This window comes from Capra hircus, chromosome 25 (genome assembly GCF_001704415.2).
Source record: "Capra hircus breed San Clemente chromosome 25, ASM170441v1, whole genome shotgun sequence".
NCBI classification, from domain to species: domain Eukaryota; kingdom Metazoa; phylum Chordata; class Mammalia; order Artiodactyla; family Bovidae; genus Capra; species Capra hircus.
The window spans coordinates 21,597,067-21,614,464 of NC_030832.1; the positions used below are offsets into that span (position 1 = coordinate 21,597,067).

At 43.8% G+C, this 17,398-nt stretch overlaps 1 protein-coding gene across 2 annotated transcripts in view; it reads left to right on the top strand.

Moving 5' to 3' along the window:
- Nucleotides 1-17,398, top strand: part of PRKCB (protein kinase C beta) — a 375,680-nt gene that overhangs the window by 149,131 nt on the left and 209,151 nt on the right. For both annotated transcript variants that reach the window (XM_005697610.3, XM_013974872.2), the window contains exon 3: nt 11,960-12,042. In XM_005697610.3, the coding sequence (XP_005697667.2) occupies nt 11,960-12,042 (83 nt within the window). The remainder of the gene's footprint in view (nt 1-11,959; nt 12,043-17,398) is intronic.

Sequence of the window (17,398 nt, forward strand, 5' to 3'; positions counted from 1 at the left end):
GGAAATAGAGAATTATACTGCACATATAGGCAGGGACTCATACGTGCTCACACACATGCAGAGAATATTGCTAGAAGACAGACAAGAAATGAGAAAGAGTAGTTCCCTCTAATGGGGTAGAGCCTTGTCTCTCAAATGTATGCTCATCAGTAATGTTCGAAATTTAAGCCTTAAGCATGATAAACAGTTTAAAAAAGAAATCCTAACTGTGCACCCAAGGCCGGCCAGGCAGGGCTGTGAGCTCATGCAGCTTGACTGTGCTGGGGCCAGCCACCCACAGACGTGCAAATACCACCCACCTCCCTGGCCACAGCTGTCTTCCTCTTGACTCAGCCGGTGAGAGTGACTTCTTGAGTGAGAGAGGTGACCAAAAGCCCAGTCATTCATTTATTCATTCACGGTCAATGTACTCATTCATATTTTTATTAAGAATCAGACACGGGGCAGGTATGTGCCAAGCACAGGAATCTGGTCTCATCCTCATGACTATGCATGAAGTGAAAGTGAAAGTGTCAGTTGCTTAGTCACGTCTGACTCTTTGTGACCCCATGGACGGTAGCCCACCAGGCTCCTCTGTCCATGGGATTCTCCAGGCAAGAATACTGGTGTGGGTTGCCATTCCCTTCTCCAGGGGATCTTCCTGATCCAGGGATCAAGCCAGTAACTGATCTTGTCCCCATTCTGTGGTTGGGGATGTTTGAGCTCAGAGATAATGTGTAACCAAGGTGACAGTGTTTGAATCAGGAAGACTAGCTAAAACAGAGCTTGTGAACTGGTGGGACTCAGATGTCTTTGGATGGTCGGCATGGAGTTTTCAAAAAATCCCATCTGGCAACGCTGGACTAGCGCTCCCAGGGCCATTGCTGGACAGAGTTGAGCATCCCAGGGATGGGCATGTGCTGTCCAGTTCATCCCAGCTGCCCTTCCCTGCTGGATTACACCAGACTGGCTTCACTCAGTCACTTAGCCTGGCCTCTGTAGGGCTTTAAGTTTATAACCCTTGCAGTGAAGTAGGTGCATGTGTGCTAAGTCTTTTCAGTTGTGTCCGACTCTTTGTGACCCTGTGGACTGTAGCCTGACAGGCTCCTCTGTCATGGGAGTTCCTAGGCAAGAATACTGGAGTGCGTTTCCAGGCCCTCCTCCAGGGGTTCTTCCTGACCCAGGGATCGAACCTGTGTCTCTTGCATTGGCAGATGGGTGCTTTACCGCTGAGTCCCCTGGGAAGCCCAGTGAAGTAGGCAGAATGAGCCAACCATTCCCTGTCCCCTCCTGTCTCCTGGGGCTCCCAAGCTGAGTTATCCTGTGGAGCATGTCATTTCTACTCCAATCCAGCCTTCGGTCTGCTGATTGGAGAACTAAGCTCTCTGCCTTTAAATTTCCTCGTGGCCATCATGGGATGGGCTGTTGGTAGTGATGTATTTATGGAACAGATTTGCACAGTAGAGAATGAGTGAAATATAGAAAAGGACAGTCATCCAGCCTGGCAGGAATGTGGGGCAGTGGAGTGAGAGGAGGTAAGAGTAAAGCTGGACGGTGGTTTCATTGTGAATGAATGCCAGCCTGTTGGATTGGAACTTTATTCTTTCGGCCAGTGCTGTCCAATAATACTTTCTACAGTGAGTGTCCAGTACTGTAGCTTCTAGCCACATGTGACTCTTAAGCCCTTGAAATGTGGTTAGGGTGAATGAAAAGCTGAAGTACTTTTTAAACAATGGGTTGTTCACTTTATTTTTAAAAAATATATTTGTTTATTTATTTGACTGTGCCAGGTGTTAGTTGGGGCATGCCGGATCTTTGATCCTCATTGTGGCATGCAGGATCTTTAGTTGCAGGATGTAGGATCGAGTTCCCTGACCATGGATCAAACCCAGGCCCACTGCTTTGGGAGCACGGAGTCTTAGCCACCCACTTGACCACCAAGGAAGTCCCAAGAACTGAATTTTAAATTTCATTTAATTAATTTAAATTGGCATAACCCCACATCACCTGTGGCTACCATGTTGGACAGCGCAACTTTAGACGATAAGCAGCCAGTGAATGTGCTGAAGAAAGGAGATAGTATCAAGCTGAGTTTTCAGAAGATGAATTTTTCAGGCGTGTGTAGGCTGTATGGGGTGAGGGGAGTGGGCAGAAATAAAATTAATGGTGTTTAGTATATGTTAGACACTTACTTGGTCCTCACATGACCTCATTTAACCCTCCCAACAACTCTGTAAGAAAAGCACTATTATTTTTTCTATTTTATAGACTAGGAAAGCAAGACACAGCAAGGTCAATGAACTTCAGGTCATAGAGCTAATAAATAGTGTGTCCTGGTGTCGTGTCCAGGCAGCTTGGCTGCAGAGTTCAGACTGTAAACCTCTCCAACCTGGAAGGAAATAAATAAACCTTCACTGAGAGCTTCCTTTGTGCTCTGATGCTGTACATTGGTACATGATGTTTCGTTTAGATTTCATAGCAATCACATAACACTGATGACCTTATCTCCTCTGTGATTATGGAAGCTTTGGCTCATAGAGATGAGACATCACGGCAGGCTTATCAGTTTCGGGGGAAACCAGTTAAGGCTTCATTGCAAAATTCCATTTCTGAGTTACTGAGGGCAGTTAGGGTGGAATCAGTGGGGAGTATACAGGAGGATATGGTATAAAAGATGTTGCGAAGGAAGAATCAGTAGGATTTAGCAACTGACTGGATGGCTGGGGTGAGGAAAGCGGGGGCGGATTTCTTCTGGAACAGTGAAATGAATGACAAACACAAATGCAGCCACGCTGTATGAGCTGAGAGTGCGTGGGCTCTAGAGGAAGACAAACCTGGTTCCAAATATGAGCGTGGCCACTGACGAGCTGGATGCCCTTGGGCAAGTCACTCCTCTCTGTGTATCAGCATCCCTGTTGTTAGAACACGGATCAAAACACCTTCCTCCTGGGGCTGTGATGGGCTAAACTGTAATAACCATGGACGTGAAAGTCCTTTGCCAACTCAAGTCCACGGTCTTGTGAGTCATGCTTCTGAATGGTAGGGAGGCTGGGTGGAGGTGGTGACCAGGCCTGTCTGCCTTTGATCGTGGAGACGGTTCCAGAAAGCATGGGAGGGAGCACCACCTCATCTTGGACACTGGGCAATTTCATGCCTTGAGTCGCCTTTGACCCGGGAGGAAAGGGGGATCCTGCACACCCGTCTGAAAGCAACATTTGCACACTGATGCCTCCACCTCAAATGCCCCTTTCCACCGAGCACTTTGTGTATGTGTTTTGTTTGACCTTCACAACAACTTTCTAAGAGTAGATAATGCTATCATTCCCATTTTGGAGGAGATGGAGGCTCAGAGAGGCATAGTAATTGGGCTGATATCTTTCAGCTTAAGGGTCATAAAATAGCAGTTCAGGGGACTTCCTTGGTGGTCCAGTGGTTAAGAATCCACATTGTAATGCAGAGGTCACAGGTTCGATCCCTGGTCAGGGAACTAAGATCCCACATGCCATGGAGCAACTAAGCCTGTGAGTTGCAACTACTGAGACTGCGCGCCCGAGCCTGAGAACCACAACTAGAGAGTCTGTGCGTCGCAATGGAAGATCCTGCCTGGCACCATGAGGATCCCGCGTGCTGCAGCTAAGACCTCAGACAGCCAAATAAATAAAAACAAAAAAAAATTTTTTAATGGAAGTTCAAACTGAGGTTCGTCTGATCCAGAGGCCTGGCCTGGAAGTCTTGCAGATGGTGGATTTCTCTCTTGAGGAATGGCTGTCTGGGGGCTTCCAGAGAGAGACGAGAGCTCAGGAAGGTGTTGAAGGCCCTTCTGTCTCTTCTTCCAACACAGACATCTGCAGCAAATGCTGGAATGAATATCACTGGTTAGTATGGATTCAGGGACAAAGATTGCTTCCTAAAGATGACAGTTGCCCATTTTAGACTCTAGTGAGAATAGGGTACAAGAGATGGATCAACTCCAAAGAGAGAAAATAAAAATTTAATAACTTGATCTAGTTTCCTCTGGATACAACAAATGAATTGTAATGGTCAGAGCTGGGCATTTGGGGGTGGGTGCAGTATGAGGCAGAGCTAGGGTCCCATTGCTTCCTGGGGGCAGATACTCCAGAGAGGTCTCTTGGGCTTTTGTCTGTAGTCTTCTGCTTCTGGGATCATCCAAGTGTTTCTGATCTTTGGCTGGTATATCAGTTTCCTATTGCTGGAATAACAGATTACCACACACTTAATGGCTTAGAATAACAGATTTATTACCTTATAGCTCTGGAGGTCAAGAGTCTGAAAATGGATCTCACGAGGCTAACATCAAGACAGCAGGATGTCAAGATGTCAGCAGGACGTCATTCCTTCTGGAGCCTCTGGGGACCGTCTGTTCCTTGCCTTTTCTAGCTTCTAGACACCATCCGCATTTCTTGGCATGTGTTCCTTTCCAGCAGTGGCATCACTCCAGCCTCTGCTTTTGCAGTCGTACCTCCTTCTCTGACTCTGACCCTCATACCTCCTTCTAACAAGGATCCAGTGGCTAAGACTCCATGCTCCCAATGCAGGGGGCCTGGGCGTTCAGTCTCTGGTCAGGGAACTAGATCCCACATGCCACAACTAAGAGTTTACATGCTAAACGTAAAGATCTCACATGCCACAATGAAGATCGAAGATCCTGCATGCTGCAACTGAGACTCAGCACAGCCAAGTAAATAAATTTTGAGGGAAAAAAAAGAAAAAAGTATTCTTTTTTTAAAAAAGGACTTTTGTAATTGCATTAAACTCACCAGGATGTTAGTGCTATTTGCTCAGTCATGTCTGACTCTTTGAGACCCCATATACTGTAGCCTGCCAGTCTCCTCTGTCCATGGATTTCTCCAGGCAAGAGTACTGGAGCGGGTAGCCATTCCCTTCTCTAGGGGATCTTCCTGACCCAGAGATTGAAACCAGGTCTCCCTCATTGCAGGCAGATTCTTCACTGTCTGAGCCACCATTCACACATACCAGGGATTAGGATGTGGATATCGTTGGTGAGGCTGGGGGAAGACGTTATTCTACCTATAGGCCTATGACCTTCATGATTTTAATGTAATGGGAGGATTGGAGATAAATGGTGCTTGGAATCTTAATCTCTTTCTCTGCGGGAGCCAAGTAGCAGTTCTCTGCCCCCTGTTCTAAAAAGCTAGCTTATTTATTTATGGCCCTGCTGGGTCTTCATTGCTATGCTGACTTTGCTCTAGTTGCAGAGAGTGGTGGCTACTCTTTAGCTGTGGGGCATGGGCTTCTCAAGGCAGTGGCTTCTCTTGTTGCAAGGCGTGGGCTCCAGAGCACAGGCTCAGTAGCTGTGGTGTATGGGTCTAGTTGCCTTGCAGCATGTGGGATCTTCCCAGACCAGGGGTTGAACTCTCTTGTCTCCTGCATTGGCAGATGGATTCTTCACCAATGAGCCACCAGGGGCATCCAGCAGTTTCCCCTTTAAAACAGGTCTTGCATACACTCTCCCACCTGACACTCAGACATTTTCAGTGCTCGTCTGGTCCATATACATTTGGGTTTGAGACTGCATCGTGTAGTCCTAATAAAGCATGACTACTGGTTAGATTCAGAAGGCTGTAGGCTGCAGGCTTCTAACCTCTACGGAGCAAAGAGTTATTGCATAAACCGTGAAGCGTCTAGGAATTCTTGGTTCTTACCAGGTACCTGTTTGAAAGCAGGACCTAGTACGTGTTTCAGCAGTTTCTGTGAATGTTGGCTCTTATTTAAGAAAAGCTAGTCTTACCCTGAATTTGCCGAACAGAAATGAGGGGGTGTTTATTTGTATCACAAAAGGATTTAGTTTGTTTCTTTAAATAGTCTAAGCCCTACTCCTTTTCTTTGAAGTGGTTTAGTTAATGGGAAATTTGATTTGCAGAACTTTTTAGAAACACGCTGTGTAAAGTAAATCCCTGCACTAAAAGCTCATCAACTTTTCAGCCTGTTCCCAGCTTCTCTGTAGAATATGCTGGGGTACAGCCAAGTCCCTTGGCATACTGAGTCCACCAAGGTGGACGTAGATTGCTTATTTTCATGGCTATTTGGAAGGCTGCCAGGAGAGACCTTGTCCATGACTGATGTAGTCCTACCCTTGACCTTGGTGGTAGAATGTGGTAGGCCAGCCGGGAGCTATAGCTAGCATTAAGTTGATTGAGTTTTCTTCTTTTTGTGTGGCTGATAATGCCCATTCTTTGTTGATTCATTCACCGAATATTTATTTACTCAATATATACCAGGACATGTGGTAGGCACTAGGAAGCTAGAGATGAGCTTCCTTCAAAGAGCGTAAGGATGGATAAGATCATAGCTGATATTTTAGATATTTTGAAGAAGGGCTCTAGGCTAAAGTAATTGCTTATCTACGGTGAGCTGGGGGGAGAGGAACTTGCCTAAACATTTCTGGGTTAAGGGAGAAGTGAAAACTTCAGTAATAGACCAATTAGAAATTTAGAACAATGATGGCAGAGTAAAGCGTAGGATGTGGTCAAAGCTGTGCTTGAAAGTTTTTAGCCTTAAAATGTTAAACTTTTAATGAAGAAGAATGGGAAGAAATTAGCTGAGCAGTCAGTTCAAGAAGCTTTAAAATGAATAGTGAATAATAGCAGGAGACATTTGTTGCATACTCTTGGTCTGTTAGGCTCAGTTCTGAGCTTGGATTATCTCGTTTAATTCTGACAACACTGCTGTGATATGAGTATTATTACTATCATCACCATCACTTTTCAGAAAGAAAACTGAAGCACAGGTAGATAAGATAATGTGCCCAGACATTATAGTTTGCAAATGATGACAGCAGATCAAAACCTGGCCATCTGACTCCAGAATTCATACTTGCAACCCAATGAATAATACAAGAACAAGTACCCATAAAATAAGTAGGACAAATAAAACTAACAATCAAGTAAGAAAAAAACAGTAGAATTGATAAATATAGCCATCGTTTGCTTCTTTAAAATGAGAGAATAATAAAATGGACACTAAGGAAGGGAAACCTCTGAAAAAAATCAAAAGAAAGACTCCCCAACAATATAATAGACAAAAGCTCGAGAAAGGGCATGGCACCATCCCAGATAAGATGATGCAGTTGAAACACACGGAGAAGAACACTGTGGATAATTCCAAAGGAAAATATAAGTTCCCAAAGTTAGTTTGAGACGAGCGTGAGGGAGAAATAAAGCTGGTAAAAGCGCTAAGCGGGAGAGGACTGTTTGCTCGTCATCCCTTTTATTCCACATTGCTCTGGAAATTTTACATATGGACGTATAAAGGGAAACACAAGAGGCATATCTATCAGGGAGGAGGAAAGAAAAATGTTATTACTGGGGATAATGTGATTCTCTACCTGGATAACTCAAAGGAAGCAACTGAAATCCCACAGCAACTCTCATGAATTTTAAAAATACTTAGAAAATAAATACTCTGAAAATTTATTGCTTTCCTATTTGTAAATGATAACCACTCAGCAAACAAAATGGAAAAGATGTCAAAATCACAATAGAAGAGAGGTAGGATTTCTCAGATAGAAATATGTAGAACTATAGAGAAAATTGGGCTTCCCAGGTGGCGCTAGTGGTAAAGAATCCCCCTGCCAGTGCAAGAGACGTAAGAGACATGGGTTTGATCCCTGGATTGGGAAGATCCCCTGGAGGTCATGGCAACCCACTCTAGTATTCTTGCCTGGAGAATTCCATGGACAGAGGAGCCTGGAAGGGCTACAGAATCCATAGGGTTGCAAAGAATTGGACAATACTGAAGCAACTTAGCATGCACACACGCATAGAGAAAATTAAATACTTTACTGGGATACATAAAATACAATTTTAACAAGGGGGCACTCTATTCCTGATAGAAGTACTCATTGTTATGAAAGTGTCAATTATCAAAGTCCCAATAAATTTTTTTCTGGGGATGAGGGTAGGGAGTTGACTAAATGCAATTCCAAAGCAAATTCCACTGGTGTTTTTAAAAGCTTGATAAACTGATTCTAAAGTTCACTTGGAACTTGCAATGATTGCCAATAGAATGTTGCAAATAAGGATAACGAGAGAGGACTTGCCCTGCCAAGATATAACATATTATAAAGCTACTATAATTAAATCCCATATTGCTTTATTATAAGACAGATCAGTGGAACAGAACTGCAGGCCCAAAGACAGACCCAGTGTATATAATTATTTAGTATATAATTAGGTTGGCGTTTGAAAGCAGTGATGAGGGGATGAATTATTCAATAAAAGATGCTGGCACAATTGATTACCTATTTGAGAAAAAAATGGCAAGTTAAATTCCCATGTCATTTCAGATACAAAAAAAATTACAAATCGATGGAAGTTTAAAGTGCATATGATGCCAGATAAAAGTAAAGAGAAAAGAATGGTATAGATAGGAATTTGGATCATATGGGAAGGCCTTTTGAAGTGTAGTTGGACTAAGTTGTCTTTGTCCAGCCTTTTTTCTTTTGATAGTCTGCAAGTTATTCTTGTTAGCACACTATTTCAGCTTATAATGTCCTCAATGCAGTTTCTCCATACCTATTAACTCTCGAGGAATAAACAAGGATCTTAGCATGTTGCAACTTTGTAGTCTTTTTCCCATCCCTGTCTCTTAAGACTCGTCCCCCTACCCTCACCTTGCTTTTCTTTTTGTTCTTTCACCACTGTTTTATGCCTCTTTTATTCATTTTGTTATTTTTTTGTGGAGTGTATATTCTCTATTACTTCTTTGTGGGAAGTAAATTTTCCAAGTTCTTGTATTTTGGAAATGTCTTTATTTTGTTCTTTCACTTGAATGCTCGTTTGACTGTGTAGAGGATTTTAGGTTCAAATAACTTTTCCTAAACCTTTGAAGATGTTGCTCCATTGTATTCTTTTTTTTTTTTTAATTTTTAAAAAATGATTGCCGCAATCAATTTAGTTAAATTTTTTAAAGATTTTTTTTTTCATGTGGACCATTTTTAAAGTCTTTATTGAATCTGCTACAGTATTGCGTCTGTCTTATGGTTTGGTCTTTTGGCCACAAGGCATGTGGAATCTCAGCTGCCTAATCAGAGATCGAACTCACCCCCCTGCATTAGAAGGTGAACTCTTAACTGTTGGAACTGCCTCCATTGTATCCTAGGATGCAGAGTTGCAGATGAGAAATCTGATGTTAAAATTATTTTCTGTTCCTTTGTCAGTAACTTTCCCGTCTTCTCTTCCTTTCCTTGATAGACACGTCCTCACAGTGATATCTGAGCCTTGGTAATTCTCACTGTTAGTCATTTTTCTTTTTATTTGTATCTATTGACACTTGATAGTTTCTTTCAATTTCATGGCTCAAATTCTTCTTAATCTTTAGAGAATTTCCTTTCATTTTCTTCAATTACACCTTCTTTACTTTTCTTTCTGTTCTTTCCTGAACATCCTTCTGTATAGATATTAGAATTCTGAGATCTATTGTACATGTTTTGAGTCATTTCTTCTATTCTTTCTTGCCCCTTTTTTTTTTTTTTTTTGCAAAATTCTGGGGAAATCACTCAAATTAGACTTCCAATTTGCTAAGTTCCTCTTTAGTTGTTCTCCATTTGTATCAGCCCAACTACTGAATTTCCAGTTTGGGCGATCATATTTTTCATTTCCTGATCTTTGTTTTTCTTTGACTCTTTGTTTCAAAATGAAAGTAGGCTTATTTTCCTTGATATTATGTAATTAACATATACTCTTTTGTCAACATTTCAAACAATATAGATGTAAGGTTTTCAGTAAAAATAATCTGTAGTCCTATTGCCCAGAGATAACCACCATTGGCACTTTTTGACCACTGCTCATGTCTCACTCATGTGGGGCCTCCCTGGGGGCTCAGATGGTGAAGTGCCTGTCTGCAATGCAGGAGACCCAGGTTTGATCCCTGGGTTGGGAAGAGCCCCTGGAGAAGGAGATGGCAGCCCACTCCAGTACTCTTGCCTAGAAAATCCCATGGACAGAGGAACCTGGAATGCTACAGTCCATGGGGTCGCAAAGAGTCGGGCACGACTGAGAGACTTCACTTTCGTGTATTACTCTCCACATTCACAGACATGTAGGCACAGAGGACTTCCCTACTCACAACAAACATGTATATACTGTTTGATGCAGATGTCTTTATACAAAGCAATAAGTAATAACAGAAAAAGGAGAAAGAAATTGACCCCTTTGGAACTCTTCTTCTTCTTTTTAGCTTTGCTATCTTGTGGAATCTTGGTTCCCTGACCAGGGATTAAACCTGAGCCCCTGGCAGTGGAAGCATGGAGTCCTAACCACTGGACTGCCAGGGAATTTCCCCCAGGTTCACTAATAATCAGTCAAGACTAATGTTTTTTTCCCATCTATTACCCTTTCTGTCTCTTTTCTGTCATGTTGAATTATTTTGAATTGAATCATTTTATCCATAAAGATTATAGGATGTATCCTTAGAAGTAAGAATAACAAAAAAATCATAATACTCTTATTATATCAAAAATTATAATTCCCTAATACCAATAACAAAAATTCTCTCATGTTATCAAAAAATGAGTCATTCATTTTTCTGATTGTCTCATAATTATTAAAAAAACTATTAGTTCATTTAAACTAGGACCCAAACAATGTCCACATATTGTGTTTAGTTAATACCTTTTAAAATCTCTTTATTATGTTCTTCCTCTGCCCTGCTATTTTCCTCCTGCTGTTTTCTATTTTCATTCATTTATTGTTGGTGTGTTGAGCAGTTTTAGGCATATAGAAAAACTGATTGAAAATACAGTTTCTGTACATTTCCTCAACCTCATTTCCACCCTAGTTCCCCCTATTATTAACATTTGCAAGTGAAATAAATCAGAAAGAGAAAGAGGAATACCATGTTAACTCACTTGTACGTGGGATCTTAAAAAAAAAAAAGGAAACCCAAAACACCAAAACCAAGAAGTGAACTTGTGGATACAGAGAACAGATTGGTGGTTGCCAGAGATTAGGGTGGGGAGCGGGTGACATGGGTGAAAGTGGTCAAAATAAGTAAGTTCAGGGGGTGTAATAAATAGCATGTGACTATAGTTAGTAGTACTGGTTGTGTATTTGGGCTTCCCTGCGGCTCAGTGGTAAAGAATCCCTGCCAGTGCAGGAGACGTGTTCGATCCCTGGGTTGGGAAGATCCGCTGGAGGAGGGCATGGCAACCTGCTCGAGTATTCTTCCTGGGAAATCCCATAGACGGAGGAGCCTGGCAACCTACTGTCCATGGGCTTGCAGAAGAGTCGGACACAACGACTGAGCATGCAGTGTATATTTGGAAGTCATTGAGAGAGTAAATCTTAAAAAATCTTATCAGAAGAAAAAAATTTACAACTATGTGTGGTGATGGATGTTGATGACTTACAGTGACGATCATTTATAAATGTATATATGGAATCATTATGTTAGACACCTGAACCTCATACAAGGTTATATCAATTATATCTCAATTAAAAAATGAAGAGAACTATATTCAACACCCTATGATAAGTCATAATGGAAAATAATATTAAAAAATGTGAAAAAATGAAATAGCATGCCTTAGAGTGTTGTTAGGAATATTAAGTGAATTAATATGTGTAAAGCACTTTTAAAGAATCTTGCGTTAGTGTGGTACATTTGTTACAGTTGATGGGCCAATATTGATACATTGTTATTAACTAAAAGCCATTGTTTATCCTAGGGTTTGCTTTTTGTGTTGTACGTTCTCTAAATGTAGTTGTCACTACGGTGTCATCCATAGGAGTCAACATAATTAGTAAATTGCAAGTTGTAGCACTGGTGTCCCCAGGAGTTTGAGTTCAATACAAGACAAGGGGCAGAAACTGAAGGCATTGTCTATCTGATTGTGAAGCCTTTGAGTATAAAGGCTAATGCTGCCCTCCTCTCTGCCCCTCCCTTCCTGCTCTCCCCGTCCCCTCTCCCCTCCCTCCCACCCTCATTTTCTCTTTTGCAGTCTGCTGTTTTGTCGTGCACAAGCGCTGCCATGAATTTGTCACCTTCTCCTGCCCGGGCGCTGACAAGGGCCCAGCCTCTGACGTAAGTAACGGGCACCGGTCACTTCTCTCTGTCCACAGTCACTGCACCCTTTTGGGTGACTGTGAGTATACCGAGACAAAAAGTCGGGATGTCACGGTCCCTACAGCTTCTGAGACTATTTTCATCTTCAATGGGAAAAACAAAACAAAACATTTTGAGAGGGGTGCATGACTTCAAGAAACCAGTTTCCCTACTATGATTTAGCACAATGTCTTCATCTTTATGGCTGAGGCATGAGGTTGATGAGCAGGGGTTAAATTGTGAACTCTTTGTCAGGGCCCCAGAATTAGGAGGAAGTGAGATTTTCCTACTCCATTTAACCCAAAGTGTGACTACTGTTGAGGAATGAGGGATGCTCCTGGATAAAACTAGCAAATAAACTTTGTTTTGATTATTATTGCTTTATTTTAATATGGTTTTAAAAATGTATCTAGTAGTGGCTTGTCATTTATGGTGAGTATTTAAAATTTCCTACTTAAGTAAAAGTGTTTAGGGTTAAACAAAAGATAGGGCTTCCTTGTGGCTCAGCTGGTAAAGAATCCACCCACAATGTGAGAGACCTGGGTTTGATCCCTGGGTTGGGAAGATCCCCTGGAGAAGGAAAAGGCTACCCAGTATTCTGGCCTGGCAAATTCCATGAACTGTATAGTCCATAGGGCTGGAAAGAGTCAGACACGATGGAGTGACTTTCATTTTCACTTTCACTTTCAAAAAATAGGGACTTCCCTGGCAGTCCAGTGGTTAAGAATTCACACTTGCAGGGCAGGGGGTGCAGGTTTAATCCCTGGTTGGAAACTAAGATCCCATATGCTGTGTGGTGTGGCCAAAAAATAAATAAAAATTTAAAAAGATAAACTGACTTAAGGAAAATATTAAGTGAATGACGGCGTGACTGTTATGTTTGAGTGCTCTGTGGTTACAGTCTTGGTACTGCTACTGCTAAGTCACTTCAGTCGTGTCCAACTCTGTGTGACCCCATAGACGGCAGCCCACAAGGATCCCCCGTCCCTGGGATTCTCCAGGCAAGAACACTGGACTGGGTTGCCACTTCCTTCTCCGATGCATGAAAGTGAAAAGTGAAAGAGAAGTCGCTCAGTTGTGTCCGACTCTTCACGACCCCATGGGCTGCAGCCTACCAGGCTCCTCCATCCATGGGATTTTTCCAGGCGAGAGTACTGGAGTGGGGTGCCATTTACCTAAAGTTTGGGGTACATGTGGATTGCCTATCCAACAGCCATTCCCAACCCTCACTCTTCTTTCTGGCAAAGGCCACCTCTCAGTATAAAAGCTGAAGATGCCTGCTGCTTGCTTTCTCAGGCTCCTTTGTAGCTAGTGAGTGAGCCTGTGACCCAGTTCTGCTCAGTGGGACCCGAGGGGAAGTCTGAGCAGGGCTTCTAGGAAAGACTTTCCTTTCTGATAAAGGAAGATACTCCTTTCTTTGTTCTGGTGGACATTTTTGAGTGGGCACGTAATGCATGGAGTTGTGGAAACCCTTAGGGTGAATGAGAAAGCTATGACTGACATCCTGAGCATGGCCGAGTGGAAGAGTTAAAGGAACCTGGGTCATGGATGACATTGATGAACTGCTGAGCCAACACTGAGTTCTCTTATGCTCAGACTGTGTATGTGAGATAAGAAGCACCTCTTACTGGTAAAGTCTCACAGTTTAGGGTATTCTTTTCCGTCTTGGCCCTTCCACCACGCACACTCTGCTGTTGGCCCAGTCATGAACTCTGTGCATCTGTCACCCCTAGTTCTCTTATTTTGTTCCTGCTTTGGTTCACCTTCCTGGAATTTTCCCCATTGGCTTTGTCTCCCACTGGTCCTGTCTTGATCACTTAGAGTTGACAGCTGATCTCAGCTTGCTCGAAGGGAGTAGTCACTACCTTCTGTTGTTACATGTGCTCTTGCTGGCCTTCTAAAAGTGGTCATCTGCCCTTCTGCTGCAGATCAGGGGCAGGCCAGGCATACTCTAGAGCTGATACTGCAGTTATTTTGCTTGCAGATTGTGCTGTTTGGGTTAAGAACTCCAGGCAACAGAGAACAACCAAAACCCTCACAGGCCTATTTGCAGAGACGAAGATGGGACCATTCTTCATGTTCTCTCAGATCACACTCCCTGACCCTTTTAGAGCAGTTCCCTTCCTGTGTCCCCAGGAGAGAAGATAAGTTTGGGAGACAGCCTGCTTCCATTATGCAGCTCTGAATGTTCATGCAGATCGAGGCATGATACTCAGAGAGCAGCCAGGAGGGTGCTGTTTCCCATAGCCCCTCTTTATTCCTTGGCTTTTTATGTTGCCTGAGGGAGAAAGAGCTCAAACTGTTTTATGTGGAAAGGGAAATTTTGGTCCCTGAAACTGAAAAGCTCTACCCAGTGAATCAAAGTGCCAAAATGAGATCTTCAAGGATCTCTTTCTCCATTTCTTGGCTCAGTTTTCTTCTGTCCTGGCTTCCGTTTCAAGAAGGCTTTTCTCCTGTGGGAGCATGCTGGCCGTGGTACCTTCAATCTTCATGTCTTGTCAGCGCTGCAATTCTAGAGACAAGAGCTAAAGTCTCAGTAAATCCTGGGCCGTATATAACTGAGGATGGTTATGCTGATTGGCACGCCTGCTATGGGCTTACCCCTGGAGAGGTCTGAGAGTGGGAGAGAGGTGGTCGGTCCCTCGGAGGAAAATTAGGGAGGCAGTATTGTGTACTGGTTAAAATCACACTACGGATGGAGCCAGCTTTTCGAGGCTCAGGTATGCTTGACCCTGGGCAAAATACTTCAGTCCATTTATGCTTTAGATTGCTCAGTTGATTTTTTTTTTAATTTTTTTTATTTTTTAAATTTTAAAATCTTTAATTCTTACATGCGTTCCCAAACATGAACCCGCCTCCCACCTCCCTCCCCACAACATCTCTCTGGGTCATCCCCATGCACCAGCCCCAAGCAAGCTGCACCCTACGTCAGACATGGACTGGCGATTCAATGAATAAAACAATAGTCCCTACCTGATAACCTTGCTCGGAGTATCTGGTGTGTATGTTTAGGACGGTGTCTGGTGCACACTGAAGATGATAATGACAATGGTAATGAATAACAGTGAATGTGTGCTGGGTAGACAGCGAGGACAGATGTCTACCAGGTAAGTCTGATGAATGAATAGGACCTCTGCCTGCCACCTGGCAGTCATCCTTCCTAGGCATGTGTAGGCACCATGAGTTGTAGGAGACCCTGCTCTGTGTGAATGGAACAGTGTAGTCATTCATTGCCTTGGGCATGGGGAGAGCAGGCAGTCCTCCCTGCAGCCAGCATGCATAGGATTTGGCAGCCGATCTCTGGACACAATTCCAAGAAGGCTGGTTGGCACCGAGGATGATGAATTGGTCCAGACTCCTGAACTGGGTTGACTTGGTTCATTGACCTTTTTTTGTCCATGGTTGGAGACATGATTAAATATCTGGCCACACCTGTTCGCCTACCTGGCCAGGCTCTCTGAGGCTCACGCAAATCAGGAGGGGTGCCGTCCTCTTATATGACCTTGGAGGAGCAGATATGTAGCGAGCTCATGGAGTAGAAAAGTGCTGCCTCCGTTTGTGAAAAAGGAATTGTCATTTTTGTGTGCCTTCTGCCCTCTGCTATTCCAAGTCCAACCTGAGCTGAGGAATATTCTGGGTATTAGTAGATCTTTGTGTGGTTGGCAGCATTCTAGATCTCCATCATGGCATGTTAGGCTACCTGATGGGAATTTTATGAATCAAGCTCTGTCCCAGTGAACCCAGCTAGTGACCCAACCATTCAATGCCAATGGGAATAGACACTACGTATGGGCACCCACCACTGGGGGACCTCAAAATATGGCAGAGTTCCTGGGTGCTACTTCTGATCATCTGTAGGGATCCTACTGGTTCTGAGATCTTCTTAGAATGAGAAAGAGAAGCTTGTCTCTGAGGGCTTGGACTAGGATAAGTCAAGTGCGGGACTTGCCCTGGGCACAAAGATTAAGGGATTCTTGCTTGTGTCTGCCTAGTGGCTTGATGATCTAGGCTGACCCCATTCACATGACTGGCAGTGAGCTGGCTGTTGGCCTAGGTGCCTTGATTCTTGTCCACATGGCTTCTCATCCTCCAGCTGACCAGCTCTGGTTTGTTCACGTGGTGGTGTCAGGGTTCCAAGAAGAGCAAGTGAGCACATCCCAGTGCATCAGTGCTTTTCCAGCTCATGCATCATGTTTGATAATGTCCCACTGGACCAAGTAGTCTCATATTATTGTTCAGTAGCTCAGTCCTGTCCGACTCTTTGCAACCCCATGAACTGTACTCTGTCAGGTTCCTCCGTCCATGGTGTTCTGGCAAGAACACTGTAGTGGGTTGCCATTTTCCACTCCAAGGGATCTTCCTGGACCAGGGATCAAACCTGTGTCTCCTAGATTGGCAGGCGGATTCTTTACCACTGAACCACCAGGGAAGTCCCCCAAGTAGTCTCATGGCCAAGCTCAAATTCAAGTGGTAAAGAAATAGACCACTCATCATGGGAGGGAAAGAATCTCTGGTCAAGCCACTGCAGATCCAGTTGGCTCAGGGGGTCACTGTGGAACAGAATCCCTGGAGATTTCCCATCTGGGAATCCCATCACACTGGGCTTCATAAAGGACTCTCAGGTCTCACTGTGGTTCAGAGAGTCAGACAGCTTCAGTAGGACAACAAGCCTCTTGTATTCCCTGCCCCAGGTCCCTGGGGGACTTAGCCCCCTCCAGCTACAAATGGAAAGTTGGGCAGCTTATGGATCACTCCCAGAGACAGTGGGCTTCCCAGGCGGCTCAGTGGTAAAGACTCCGCTTGCCAGTGCAGGAGATGCAGGAGACGAGGGTTCGATCCCTGGGTCGGGAAGTTCCCCTGGAGGAGGAGATGGCAACCCATTCCAGTGTTCTTGCCTGGAGAATCCCATGGACAGAGGAGCCTGGTTGGCTACCGTTCATGGGTCACAAAGAATCGGACGCGACTGAGTGACTAAGACACACACACACCCAGAGACAATGGTGGTTAAGGATGTGGACTCTGAAGTCCATCCTACCTTAGTTCAGGTCCTGACTCTGTTAGTAATGCGTGAGATCATCTTGGGTATGTCACTTTTCTTCTCTGCTCAGTTTCCTTATCCACAGACTGAGATGTTAGTACCAACCACATAGGTCTGTTGTAATCATTACAAAAAAAAAAAAAATCCTTAAAATGAAAAAGAGCTAACTACATCAGCATCAAAAGGATTAACCACAGATGGATTAAAGAGCCATTGTGTGAAAGCGCTAAGCACAGTGCCTGTCACGTCCTAAGCCTTTGGTGCAGGTAGCTGATGGTTTTCCACTGATCGCCCTAA